The following is a 14,610-nucleotide window of genomic DNA, read 5'->3' as shown; positions in this document are numbered from 1 at the left end:
GACCCCCACTAAAGTGTACACAGGAAAGAACAATTCACTGCCTAAAGCAAATGGGATGTTAGAGAAGGGCTGGATTGTACGTGGGTCAAAAGTAAGTAAAAGCAGAAAAGCCTCATGTGATTATCTTTATAGTTCATGTCTGCATATCAATGGAGCCAACATCAGCAACCGATCCGCAGAACCTGCTAGAAAATGAATGGGAGACGTTTCGTGCCGGGCCGGTCACTGTAAGCTCATGGCCAATGTCCAGCGAATAATGGCAGGTGTACAAGATCTTGGAGAGACATAACATCCTGCCTTCAAGAACTAATTGTTTTATACAAAGCTAGTTTTTTATAGACCGCTCAGAATGGGGGATATTTGCACAGATGGCCCAAAATTTCACTACTGATTTTGGAGCAAATTTAACCCTTCACATAGCAATGGGTGAAAACTACTGTAAATCTGGAAACTCTGTGACAGATACAGTGTTGGCCAAAAGTATTGGCACCCCTGCAATTCTGTCAGATAATACTCATTTTCTTCCAGAAATTGATTGCAATCACAAACTCTTTGGTATTATTATCTTCATTTAATTTGTCTTCAATGGAAAACCACAACAAGAATTGTCAAAAAGCCAAATTGGATATAATTCCACAGCAAACATAAAAAAGGGGTGGACAAAAGTATTGGCACGGTTTGAAAAATCATGTGATGCTTCTCTAATTTGTGTAATTAACAGCACCTGTTACTTACCTGAGGCACCTAACAGGTGGTGGCAATAACTAAATCACACTTGCAACCAGTTGAAATGGATTAAAGTTGACTCAACCTCTGTCCTGTGCCCTTGTGTGTAACACATTGAGCATGGAGAAAAGAAAGACCAAAGAACTGTCTGAGGACTTAAGAAGCAAAGAGGAAGCATGAGCAATCTCAAGGCTACAAGTCCATCTCCAAAGACCTGAATATTCCTGTGTTTACCATGCGCAGGGTCATCAAGAAGTTTAAAGCTATGGCACTGTGTCTAACCTCCCTAGATGTGGACGGAAAAGAAAAATTGACGAGAGATTTCAACACAAGATTGTGAAATTCCGCTAGTGGAAAAAGAAGCTCGCAGCACCCATTGAAGTCAATGGGAAGCTTTTTTTCAGCGCGGAAAATTTCACACCAAATTCCTCACCATTTTCCTCCGTGTGAATGGACCCTCAGGCACCACGTTGTGGAAAAAGTTTTTTTTGTTGCAGATTTCGTTGCGGTTTTTTATTGCGGACCAGGAAGTCTTTATAACAGGGTGATTTGGGACACTAAACCCCCGGCCCATATGGGCCTCTTGGTTGGTTTTGTGTCCCACAAAAATCGCAGCAAAATCTGCTGTTTTTTTGCAACGTGGAGCATACCTATTTCTGAAGCAGGTATATAGACTTCAGAAAGGCTAAACCTTAGGTCATCTGTTCTTTTAATATACCAGTTGAAATAGTTTAAGGGCTTTTAAGAATTTTTTCATTTTCTTTTTTTAATAAATAATAGCCTTATTAAATAATAGGAACTTTGCAAGATATTCACAGGACAAAAACTGCACCAAATGAAATATAATGCTTGGATGATGAAGTTTAGATGTAAGTACACTTTTAGCAGCAGTTGATACTAGATACTAATAAATAAATTATACACACATGAACTTTAGCAACCGTGACGAAACACAGTCAGGCTGGACATACAGATTAGGTTAAAGTCAGATGATAACATAATGTGTATGACAGCTCATCAGTTCCATCGTGGGAAAGAAAAACTGGGCATCTAGGTCTTCAACATGCCCCAGAAGTCTCCCCTCTTCCTATGATACACATAGGGAGAGGGGCATACGTACCCTGGCAGATCAGAGCATGCATGTTTAGGGAGTAGTGGGCACAGAGACCTGTTGGCCGAATGAATGATCTGTCATGCGTTAGCTAAAGTGTTCGGTCAGCTTTATAGTCAAGATATCTACGTTCCCCTTGAGAAAGCTGTGGAAAAATAAAAGTACAGTTTATTTTGCAGAGTGTCTTTTTAAGAACCCCCTTAGCTGCACTTCTGGACATTGTGTACAACATGAGATCCAACGAAGGGAATAGTAACAACTCTGCACAGATCCACATAGGACCCGCCGTAGAATTTGATAAATGATGCATTTGTTACAATAACAAGCAATGGCTGAGAATAATTCTTCAGCATGGCCAACAGATGTTCTGTGTTGTTCTCTTGCCAGATAAATCTTCCCTTCCTGATATACTGGACTGAACAGGGGAGACTCATTCTTTCTTACATTGCTGACAGCCAAAATAAAGATGTATACTTTGCTGAAGCTGTAAAGAAGGATGAAAAGTAAGAGTCAAGGAAAAACTGCTCCACCATTGGACCCTCTGAAAGATTTTTGGAGGCATAAGATAAAGAGGACCTTTCACCACCTCCACCACCTCTATACATCCATTGATTCTTTTCTTTAGCCCCCACTGTTCCCGAGCAATCCTTTATGTACTTTCAGCACAATTATGCTTTCTACTGTCATATGGGCGGTCCCTGTCTGTCTTCGACCAAGGACCGCCTACCTGACAGTAGATAACTTAACTATGCATATTGAGTGCTGAAACTAATTGCACGGATTACTCAGGAATGGTGGGGGCTAGAGAAAAATTCCAATTGCACCAAAAACAGCACCTGTTGGAAGGATGCAAAGAGTTGAAGTTGAAGAAGGTGGGGAAAGGTCCTCTTTAATGGTCTCAAAAGCACATTGACTTTAGTGGGCTGGACATCCGATGGCTCCATCTAAATTAAAGTAACGGCTCATAAATCCACCTGTCACCCAGTGACCTGCGGTTACTAAGAAACAGTTAACAGATAACTCCTGTATATGGCAGCGTTGCCTGGTGAGCCTCGGTTAATGTGTCCATGATAAACCCAAGGCAGGTGGTAATAATACGCATGATGGGTTATGTCAGAAGTATTCACATAACATACACATGGGTATCTCTTCCATCACGTGAACAGATACATCACGTGTGTAGTCATACTGAATGCTCATCTGTATACACAAAAACCAGCAGGCGTTCTTCAACACATGTGCGCCATATTGCTGAGGAATCTATATGATGAATGTCTGGATCATACACAGAGCATATATACAGGTCCTGTCAGAGCGTGACATGTTTATTATCACCTCTCTCTCTCCTGAATAGGCAGCCACTGCCACACAAAAGTCATGTTTAACTAAGGCTGTGGCATCAAGTGTGACTACTAGGCCGCAGCCAAGCCATGGCTAGTGGTGGGGATCAAATGCCTATTCAAGTTGTGGTTGATCCAGAGCATGCCCACAGACATATCCATGGAGAGCGAAATCCTCACAGTTCAATGCTTTGGTGAACACGAATCAATATTTGGCGTGACCACCATTTTCCTTCAGAACAACATTAGCTCTTCTCACCTACAGACAGTTCTTGAAGGACCTCGGCAGGGAGTTTATTCCAGACATCTTGGAGAACTAAGCCCAGCTCTTCTGTGGATCGGCTTTCTCCAGTCCTTCTGTCTCTATATATAACCCCAGACAGACGGGATGATGTTAAGGTCAGGGCTCTGTGAAGCCATATCATCCCTTCCAGGACTTCTCCAAAGGGTAAAGGTCACACCAAATATTGATGGGATTTCTATTTCTCTTTTGTTCATTCACTTTCCATTGTGTTAATTGAAGCAAATGATCTATTAACACTTCTATTTTTGAAAGCATTCTTCCCCATACTTGCCTAAAACTTTCACACACCACTATCAATTAGTCTAAAGTTGATCAAAATGCACAATTTCAATAAAAACAATAGTTTGCTGAACACTTATTTTAGTCTCCTAATAGTAGACTGTTATCACAATAAAAGAAGTCAGCCATGTTTAAAAAGTTTCTCTGATAGTTGCGAGTCCTTGGCTGTACATGGCACAATCCAGTGAGATGAACAATCTTTCCACAAATTAATGTTCCCAGTTAAAAATTGTTTTATCCTCGGTCATTGAAATTGTCTGGGCAGATAGAACAACGTTAATGGGAGAAATGGACCGATCTGTGTGTAACGGCATCTCCGTATAGATTGATCACCAGATGACCAGCCTACTTCTATGTAATCCTACTATCTACTATCCTACCTGTATAGAATGAGCAGACACTTCCCCAAAAGATGATGTTAGAGAGAAGAAGGATCAGACATGTTGAATTCTAACATTCAAGATCCTTTGTCTCGTGGGAAAAGTCACCACTAGATGTGTCTGTCTGTGTCTTACTCTTCTAGCTGAGCATGTATGTGTAGGGTAGGTTGGGGGGATTAACTGTTGGCTATCAGCATTTGAATGTATAGGCTCCTTTGTATGGTAGTCTATATATGTCATGTGTCCTTAAAGGGGTTTTCCAGCTTAAAAATGTTGACAACCTACCCTAGGGACAGGACATCAATATGAGATTGGTTAGGGTTTGACACATGGTAGCCCCCAGCACTTCTCAGCATCTGAAACACAGAGAATGGAGCAGGAAGTAGACAGCTCTGTTCTCCATGTAGTGGCCAGAATAGGTTACTGCATTCACTTGAATGGGAACTAGACAGAGAATGGAACTATCCGCTTTCTGTTCCATTCTCTGTGTGTTAGCTACTGGGAATAGCTGATCTATAGGGGTGTTGAGTGATGGACTGCCACCGATGTGATACTGAAGACCTATCCATAGCTCTATCCTTTAAGCCGGGTTCACATGACCATAACATGACCTTTAGGGTCCATATAACTGCCACAACACCTGAACCCTATGGTGGTCCAGGTTTGGTTCAGAAGAACCTTTGTAAGGCAGTAAGATGAGGTTGTGTAAAACCAGCTATCCACCCGTTGTACATGTGTGTACATTTATACATACGTCATATAGTGCAGTAACATATTTGCTCAAGAACTACATTGAAACAGAACATACATTGCAAACCAGCAGTACATTATGTCCGAGCAAGATAAATACCCTTAAAATAGTCTTAAAATGTGGTCTGCAGGTGCCGGTCTCTGGCTGGAGGGGGGTGTGGTGGTGCTTAGTATTTCACAGATGTGGGATTTGTATGTCCAATGGGAGTTATGTATGTGTCCCGTCTATACGACCAAGTGTATGTAAACAAGTAATGCTCCACCCCAGTGTTGTTTCCCTCAAGCGCAGGCAAAATCTGAAACACTGAAACCTATACATTACAAAGCCGTCTCCTGAGACTGTGTAACTAATACTTGACATGTACTTGCATACCGTATATACAGATGTAATTGATGCCAACAATGTTCACTTGTGATAGACATTGATCCTTTGGTAGACAAGTCCATCAGCATTCATTATAGCTAATATAATAGGATTTACACAACAAATATCCAAAAAATTCTCCAAAAAAGATTTGTAGCCAATTATTCCTGCATGCAGTGCCAAGAATGATCGAATTTGGCATACAATCCTGTATCTATGAGAACAGTCGGTATAGGTTAGGTTTTTCCGTCCACACTAGGTCATAGTAAATGTCCCGTCAGGCTGGACCAGTAGTCGTAGTCATGCACAGACACTGCAATCATAAACCTAAGAGCACATTGCTAGAATACATCCCATTACATTACATTACACAGCTATCCTTCCGTCCATCACAGTTTCCTTACTTTCTCACTACCAAGGAGCCTTCAGCCTCCTGGAGACCCACCAAGTCCTCGCAAACTCCATGCACCTCTCCATCTCATAGACATGGTGCTCATAGACTCTTCTCACAGTACAACCCCAGAAACACATTAGGCACAAGTACATGCTGGCTGTGCCCTCAGATTTTAGAGACAGACCCCCCTTCCCATACCGTGACACAGTTGAAACTCCTGCTCAGCCCTCTCAGCACCTCCTGAAAAGACCTCCTAGGCTTCATGGTTAACTTTCAGCACCCCTCAGGCTGCACGCTGAAGGAGCTGTGTGTGTAGTCAGTGTGGGGGGCTGTGCAGGGAGTGGTGGCCGATCAGGGCGGACAGAGGATGTGATGTTGGGGGGGAAGGACATGATGGGGGGAACTAGCCTTTCCTGAAAGACAAAGCTCACATTTCCTCCCCACCTAAACTTAAGCATGGAACTTAACCACTGCACTGCCATCTCCATTTACATACATGTGGCTATGTGGGGGATCACATTGAAGGGTTGAGATGACATTTTCTGGGATCGAACAAAAGGTTCTCAAATATCAATCATCATTTTCTAAAAATAGGGCAGCAATGCTTTGTATGTTTCTCCAGTATGCTAGCTTTAAATAACATCTGCATTTGGGTGATATTAGAGCCCTATTAGTGCACTAGGCACGCACAAATTGTGGACATGGATGGAGATGTAAAGCATTTCTGGAGGATAAGAATGGTCCATGGGGTCATCTGAACTCTGTATTGTGATGTTTAGTGTTCGGGAATACAATGCAAACATTACAGTCACGACTGACACAAAGACAGAGCAGCAGGAGAGAGGTTTATAGAGGCAAAATAACTCATAAAGCACTGGGTAAAATATTTGTAGATGTCACACAAGACGCCAGGGTTAGCCTTGTCACACAAGGCCTGGTTCACATCTGCATTCGGTATTCTGTTCCTCTTAAGGGACCCCCTGAATGGAATACCGAGCGCTTTAAAAAGCAGTTAGCAAAGAAACCATACAGACCTCATAGACTGTAATGGGATCCGTGTATTTTCTGCACAGTGTCCACACGAATCATGCAGAATACACACGGACCCCATTATAGTCTAAGGGTCCGTGTAGTTTCTTTGCCAACCACTTTTTAATGAATTTGGTGTTCCACTTGGGGGGGTTCCCAAGCGGACTGCCCAAACGGAATACCGAACAGAGATGTGAACCAGGCCTAATACTGACCAAAAGAGCAGTGGTCCAAAAGAGTAGACCACCTACTGACCCAAACCAGATTTGCTGTGATTGAAGATCAACAGGGGTCCAACAGCGGGGAGTCCCACAGGTCAGTTTGAGGCAGAAATACCTGAGAGCTGCTTCCACTTCACAGGTCATGTCAATGTATGGTGTTGTACTTGGTAAGTAGTAAAGAGGCCGCAGCATGATCGGTGGGGGTCCCAGGATAGGTAATCTTTTATTAAAAAGGTTGTCCACCCACAGCAAGCACACGGTTATCTCCAGGAGTCCCCATTCAAATGAACAGAGAGGAACGTGCTGTCCGACCATCTGCTCCATTCAAAGCTGGGTGCAAAACACCCCAGTCCTCAAAATCTGTGGGGGTCCCTGCAGTGGATAGGGGGTAATTTGCTGTAGCTGGACAACCCATTTAAGCTTTAAAAATCCCTGTAATATGACTCCCAAGGTTGAATTTGACATGTCATAAAAATCTTCTATGGGAAAACAGGGCTATCCCAGGATGATAACCCCATATGTATGTCATAAAGGGTGGTCCCTGACACTCACTGCTTCCTTGGCAATATGACAAAGTCCTTAATAAATTGAGGTGTACAGTATTTGTATTATATTGTATTACTAAAAAATTTTTTATTTTAATTAATTTAATTTCCATTCCAAGTTATCAGACGCTGTACATTCAGAAACCACAGGAAATCACCATTACAGTCACTTTACTGAGAATTGTGCACGTAGCCTTCATAGAACAGGAAAGACTCATCTCTAAGATTATGGACCCGTGTAAAATGTCTCATCCTCCTGGATCCAGTTCCTGTTTCCTTTCTTAAGAACCCTCCAGAATGTTAAAGGTGATAGGTTACTATTTTACACTGAGCAACTAAACACGGTACTTTTTCATCCTAAAGGAATTTTCCAAGATTTTTTTTCAAGAAAGAAGACGAGTTATCACAGATTCATTATTACACTATTATTATTACACAAGCGTTGTCAGGTAGCATGCAGTCTTATCTTCTTCAGGTCTTCTTCACATAGGCCGTCCTGGCAGTGATCTGTGAGTGTAGATATGTGGGAGATTCTACCCTGCATTTTTTAGTAGCCTCACCCAGATTTTGGAGAACCTAAATTTGTGAGTTATGGCCTTGATATGTCCTGGTTATTTAGCTAAGCGTGAATATATTTCTGAAACATTAAAAAAAATGAAGATATATAGATGGCCAGAGACAAGGACAAGAAACACTGAACATACTGCTCGTGCTTCCATTGCAGAGACAGGAGGGAAGAGACCGCCCAGGTTAAGAAAAGGTATTTGACTATACATAGAAAATCCAAAACTGGTCCTGTATTGGTATAACAGTAATGGCACAATACAGAGATTATACAACTCCTTTGGTGCAGAGCCCTATGGCCCCACAAACTCAGTTACGCTGGGTTCACACCAGCGTTCGGATCTCCGTTATCAGGTTTCCATCTTCTGCATGCAGAAAACGGAAACCTGTCATGCCGAGTCCGGCCATGAGCGCCGGTGAGTGTTTTATGCTCTCCGCGGCGAAACCGTTTTTTTAAAACCGGACACAGAGTACTGCATGTCCGACTCTGTGTCCGATTAAAAAAAAAAAACGGTTTCGCCGCAGAGAGCATAAAACAATCACCGGCGCTCACGGCCAGACACTTTTCAAACCTATTCAAATGAATGGGTTTGAAAGATGCCTGCAGGTTTCTGTCTCCTGCCCAGTTTTGTGCAGGAAATGGAAACCTGCAGAACGGAGTCCCGGGCGCAGATGTGAATGAGCCCTTAGAGATATTGGGAGGAATTTATTAAGACTGGCTTTCTGTATGCCAATTTTAATCCAATTCCTCACTGGTGCTAAGTGTGCCTAATTCGGGTGCTGTCCCGTGTGCTAGAATTGAAACCTACACCAGTCAGAAACTTTGTTGCCCCCTTTTTTGTTTTATTGAAGTCATAGGCTCTTGCCAAGCTGGTAAAATAATGGTCTAAAATTAGATGCAATGTAAAATGTGCTATGTTTGGTCAGAATTGAGGCCCAGTTACCATAGTATACCCCTCTCCCCCTTATCTTCTTGATGCAACTTTATGCTACATGTACTCAAATGTGTACATGTACCGGTACATAAGAAGCCACACAAGTGGCACATGGATGATCTCCAAAGACTAATCCATTTCATGAATGAACCTAGGACACAAAATGAACTGGTGTAGTATCCCCTACACGGACCTATTATAACACATGGTTGTGTGCATGGGGCCATAAGAAAATAAAGGGTAAGTGTTCTAATAGTTAAAAATGGGTAGCAAACTGACAAAGCACATGGTCATGGCACATGGCTTCAAGAAGAAGCCGAGAGCTTCTAAACGTTATAATCTGTGATCATTATGAGTTAACCATTAAAAAAGGTATCATCTACTGAAGACTTTCAAGTTGTTTGTTTTTTATATTTCCTACCCACTGGCTAACATGGTACAAAAACAACATTTTCCTTATACTGGAATTGTAGGTCAAAAATAAGAGAGACTGATAAAAGTATTATCCACCTAGATATCATCTATATATCTTTCTGGTATATGAGTGTGACCTCGAGTTATAATGGTGTCCTCAGTGTATGTTTACATTCAGGCTTTGTATCCAGATTCTGCTTCCTATTCCACAACACGGTCTATTGTACACAGAGTGTCTTTGTATTATTTATAGCCATTACTGGGGATGTCTATTTTTTGGTGTTGTGGATGCTTATATAAAGCATGTGTCGTGTGCGCTCTTCCATTACTTCATTTAGATTGCCACGGCTTAGTAAAACAAACAGCTCTACGAAAAAGCTGCTGGCAATGGATAGAGCTATTAGATAGAAAGCAGACAAGATAAAGCCGTCCTATAATGGGGATAATGTGGACTTTTTATTTGTCTTTTCAAAATAATAGTTTTTGTGTAAAATTTCTTATTACTTATTACTGGCATAGAATCAAAGGCAATGTGTCAGATCTATTTAGGACACTAAATCATCCACAGGTCCTTATAGGCTAATGGTCTAGTGTCCCAAATAGCCCTCTCCTAACACTGTCCATGACCACAATTAAAAGGACAACCTTGATACTTGCCGGGCTCCTGTATTTCTGGTGTCTGAACAGTTGTTCCCTGAAACTGGTGCAGTATATTATGGCTTCAGTGAGCATGTGCAAGACCTCAGGCGCATACGCAGTGAATCTGAACGAGTACATCACAGCTTTACTGCGCAGGCACCAGTGACAAGGTCAATGAGACTAATTGTTCACCTCTCTGAGTTGTTTACAACTCCATTTCTATGGCGCTTGGGATTATCTGCTCATTTGTCAAGTGATGTAGCTGCCTACTCTCAGGGGGGAGGGAGGGGCTGGGAGCAGCTCTGAGCTGTTTGAGAAGCTCCCCTACTTAAATGATACAGATAGCGGAAGTGAGAGCGGATTTCTGAGCTCTTATCAGTCGGTTTAACTGAATTTGGCTGATAAGGGCTGAGATAGGGAGTCCATTACCTCAGTATGTAATGCAAGCTGACTGAAATCCAGCTCTGCTAAATCAGCTTCACACTGTGGTAATTCATTTACAACCAATCCTGTGCAAGTGAAACCCCGCCCACCTATGTGCCGAGAAAAGCAGGAAGTGAAGAGAGCACAACAGCCTGCAGGTTAGTGAACAAGCGTCATGGGAATACCCCTTTAAGTCAAAGGGGATGGAAAGCAGAAGGCAAGATCTCCATGCCCCTACTTGTGCCCTCCACTCTGATTGACGTCCTATATCTGTAGCCCAGCCATTGAGGTGCTGTTAGCAGGCATGGGGGATGTCAATCACAGCAAAGGGGCCAGGTTGGGGTAATGGAGTCTTTGACTTCTTCCATTAGTTCTCCACCCCTTTCACTTGGAAATATCTAATTTGTATACCAAATAAATCTTATTTCTTTGAGGATGGTGGTAGGGGATGGGCGTTATAAAGACACCAGAGACTATGAGGTACTGATGGCGGTATAGAGGTAAAAAGAAGCAGACAGGTTTCCTTTAAGCCACTGAAAGTCTACCCTCATTTTTAAAGTCTCAGAGAGAAAACTTGAAGCGTAGCCTTGTTTCAATCCAAATAATATAAAATGAGGTATCACTATAAGGCATGAGCTACCAACGATCATGATCTCTAGGTATAAATTGGAACCATATTTCGAGCATGTTTTACGTCTATGTGTCATTCCATACTCATGTAGTATACATATTCTCCTATTAGGATAAATCCTGGGAGGTTTCTCGATGAGCTCACACTGTATTTTTCCATACAGCCCATTTATTAGCTGCCTTGTGTTGTGAGAGGCTACTGTCACCGGGGAGCTGTCAGGCTGGCATCGCTGTGAGGTCATTACTTCTAGGAAAAAGATGGATTCAGAAGATAAATCCTACTAATACTAGGTATCAATTCCTCAAGAGCTGGAAAATTCTTTGGCCCGGCGGAATGCTATAGTCCCACACTGTTAGTGCTTATTCAGATGACAGGGCCGTGTACTCAGCTGAGTGTGTGGGCCACTCCGGAGCAGGCCCAAATGAATAGGCCTAGTCCAGAGGGTGGTGCCGCGAGGCGGACGCCGGGGCTGAATCAGCCGCGGAATCCACCTAAAGAATGGGCAGCTCGCTTTTTTTTAACATGAGCGGGAACATGCTGCTCACAGAAAAAAGTAAGCTAGCGGTCTACATAGGCCACTATTGTGAGACAGCAGATTATGATGAGGATTCAGCGCCAAAATCCGCCCCCTCTTGCCCCGTGTGAACGAGCCCTTATAAGGCAGATACCAGTTACCCCATATTAGAGCAACAAAAATCGGTACAAACCTATTTCTGCATACAATTCAGAGGAGAATATCACCGTATCCAGCCTGGTCAATCCTCTCTAGGTAAAATGTATCAGTTCAGAGTCCATATTCCTTGTACCGCTGACAATTCTATAGCCTGGATACTATCTGTATGTAACTGTCTGTGCCAACATTATATCATTATATGTCTGTGTGGCTGATCTGTAACTGTCTTGGGTGTTGTATGTGCATGTTACAACCAAGCGGACCACAGCAGGGTTCTAGCAGGAAGAGATAAAGGAGGAATACTCTGCAGTTTCCAAACAGGAAATCATTCAACAACACTGAATCGGTTTCTGATAGGAAGTCATTCATGGGATGCCTGTGAGACACCCGGTGTCAGGAAGTACTTCACTAATTGTTCAATATGTAACCATGCTGATGACTTGTATTGATAGGCATAATTGTTCCTTTTTTCATATAAACACTGTGGACATATGATCAAAGCTCAACACATTGGGATCTGACGTACAAAACACCCACTGACATAGAGCATATGACGCTTGTGCACAAGATACTAAAAAACACAACCATCACACAATACTGATGCTCCCTAGCCATTCACAATCCTTTGAGAAGAAGCTGGTGAGCAGGACTGAGAGCAGTAATACCGCCCCGCTCTGTACTATACCACTGCAGTATTCGGAGGAGTAGGCCACAATATTGAATTGCCATGTAAGCAATTTCCCAATTTCCACTAGTATTTATGCTACACGTAGGCATGTCAAGTGCAGTCAGTATATCCATACTCTCTAATATTTTTGTGTCAGATGACTAGTGAATTGGTCAACTAGGAAATCTGTCAATATCATTTGTGTTAGGTTGGCCAAATACATTAGAGTAAGTTTACACAGGGTTTTTTGGTCCGGAGGCGGAGGCCGACTCCGGTTCTGGACCAAAATACGGGTAGCTGCGATTGGATGCCAGTACAGTGCACCGTCATCCAGTCACGCACTCTGCTCTGGATTAGGCCCAAATGAATGGGCTTAGTTGGGAGGAGGGAGTGTCTTCAGGCGGATTTCGCGAGACAAATCTGCCTGAAGAATGAGCATGTTGCTTCTTTTTTCCAGGAGCCGGAACAAACGGCCCCCGGAAAAAAGAACTGACTGTCTTCCATTGATTTCAATGGGAGCCGTCTTTTTGGTCAGGATTTTGAGGCAGATACAGCCTCAAAATCCTGACCAAAAAACCCCGTGTGAACTTACCCTTATGTAGTAACTGAAATCATCCACCAGTTCTCTCTCCACCCCATGTACATTCCCATTCAGTTCAGCATTCATGTGTTCTCCATAGTGAGAAGTGAATAAGCCTCTGTCAGACATCTCTGGTGACAACTTTTCATCCTTCAGAGCAAAATGATTGGAGATGTTGAAATCTATCGGCCTGATCCTGAACTTCGCTGAAATCTGTCATTGTGGAAGAGCCAGGACACCCATGTACATACTAAGCTCCATTCAGATCTTTTTTCATTTGTTTAGCAGATTTTTTTAATGGATGCAAAAACTGGACGCAAACAGATGCCCATCCATTTACAAAGACAAGACAAATACGATATATTACATTTTCGTGACCATCCAATAAAACGGATAGAAACAGATTTGTTCTGTTAATTGCAGAGTGGAAAGCTCCACCGGTCAGGAACTGGCTTAGATTTCTTATATAACTCACAACAGTTTTCTGGCGTGAGTTAAAGTTAATTTGCTTGGCTGAGGCGCCCCCGCTTTGCTCACTTTCACAAAAAGTATGGAGCGGGGTGCAGAAAGAGGGAGATGGTGCATTTTGGTGCAAAAAAAGGGTCGTGCACCATAGATGAACCACAACTATTCTCACCTATATCAAAAAACTGTCTTTTAGGGTATGGTAAATTCCCCCCATGGCGAATCCAGATGTTATGTGGATTTTACTATGGATTAGTTGTGAACTGGCAGTGAAATATGCAAGTAGATAAGCAGAAGAAATATTACTATTCCGGTAAAAAAGAAAAAAATAGAGACATTCTAAAAAAATATTTCATTTTTCCGTAAGACTGGGGCGGCAGAGACTACTCACTACCTAAATAAAGCTTTATATGTCTGCTCCCGGTGTATTATGGGTAGGAAAGTTCTAAAAGACTTTGTATTATTCTTTAATGTTCTGGAACGTGGGCCTAGAAAATTGTTGATTAACCAGGGATATTTCTGTCACTGCCTGCCAGCATCAGGAAGGGATTTTCCGCTCACTATAAATACAAGACTTCTCTTCCTGAAAGTCACCCTGTGAAGGTGGGAATTACAAGAAGGAACAGGACAGGAGGGCCCAAAAACTGTCCCATGGATTAGGAAAGAAACATCGTCCTCCCTCCTTCCCGGATGTCACTCTTATGATAAGAGTAAGAGACATGTCCCCTGATATTACAAGAATGTTCTGTGAGAGTCCAGCAGCTGGACAGAGCGAGGGGAGGGGGCTGGGATGAAATGATGAACAGGAGGAATGTGAAAGAGAAGGGAGAAGGAATAGAGGTCAGCTAAATCCAGTTACAGCCCAGTTCATACCAGGGATGTTAGTACAAGGGCAGGCTCTAAAGTATCCTTGCACAGCTGATATACTGTAAGAATTGTAATAGACGCGTATCTGCTAGTGCGTCCAAGGAAATGGCCCGTGCATATAAGAACTATCTGTACAAGTCCACAATCATGGAGGGGGTGCAATACATTAGCATCTTCAGTTGACTTGTATGTTGGTCAAGCCTGTCAATTTCAGTGGGACTGGCCAACCATCTGATGTTTATCGAGATGTTTTGTCTTCTGATGGTAGATAATGGGGAGAGATGGATTGGGCACTGGAATTCAACATGA

General features: G+C 42.6%; 2 protein-coding genes across 3 annotated transcripts in view; one reads left to right on the top strand and one right to left on the bottom strand.

The window, feature by feature from the left end:
- The window catches only part of SPRYD3 (SPRY domain containing 3), a 422,505-nt gene that overhangs the window by 96,217 nt on the left and 311,678 nt on the right, over positions 1-14,610 (top strand). The gene's annotated exons all lie outside the window — the stretch shown is intronic.
- The window catches only part of TNS2 (tensin 2), a 119,597-nt gene that overhangs the window by 71,959 nt on the left and 33,028 nt on the right, over positions 1-14,610 (bottom strand). The window contains exon 1 of one of the 2 annotated variants that reach the window (XM_075265790.1): positions 5,847-6,042. The exons of the other annotated variant lie outside the window; for it this stretch is intronic. Within the exon in view, the coding sequence (XP_075121891.1) occupies positions 5,847-5,912 (66 nt within the window). The 5' untranslated portion in view covers positions 5,913-6,042. Of the gene's footprint in view, positions 1-5,846; positions 6,043-14,610 lie in introns of those variants that run through there. 2 annotated transcript variants of the gene reach the window in all.

This window comes from Leptodactylus fuscus, chromosome 2 (genome assembly GCF_031893055.1).
Source record: "Leptodactylus fuscus isolate aLepFus1 chromosome 2, aLepFus1.hap2, whole genome shotgun sequence".
NCBI classification, from domain to species: domain Eukaryota; kingdom Metazoa; phylum Chordata; class Amphibia; order Anura; family Leptodactylidae; genus Leptodactylus; species Leptodactylus fuscus.
This window is presented reverse-complemented; position numbering and strand designations above follow the sequence as displayed.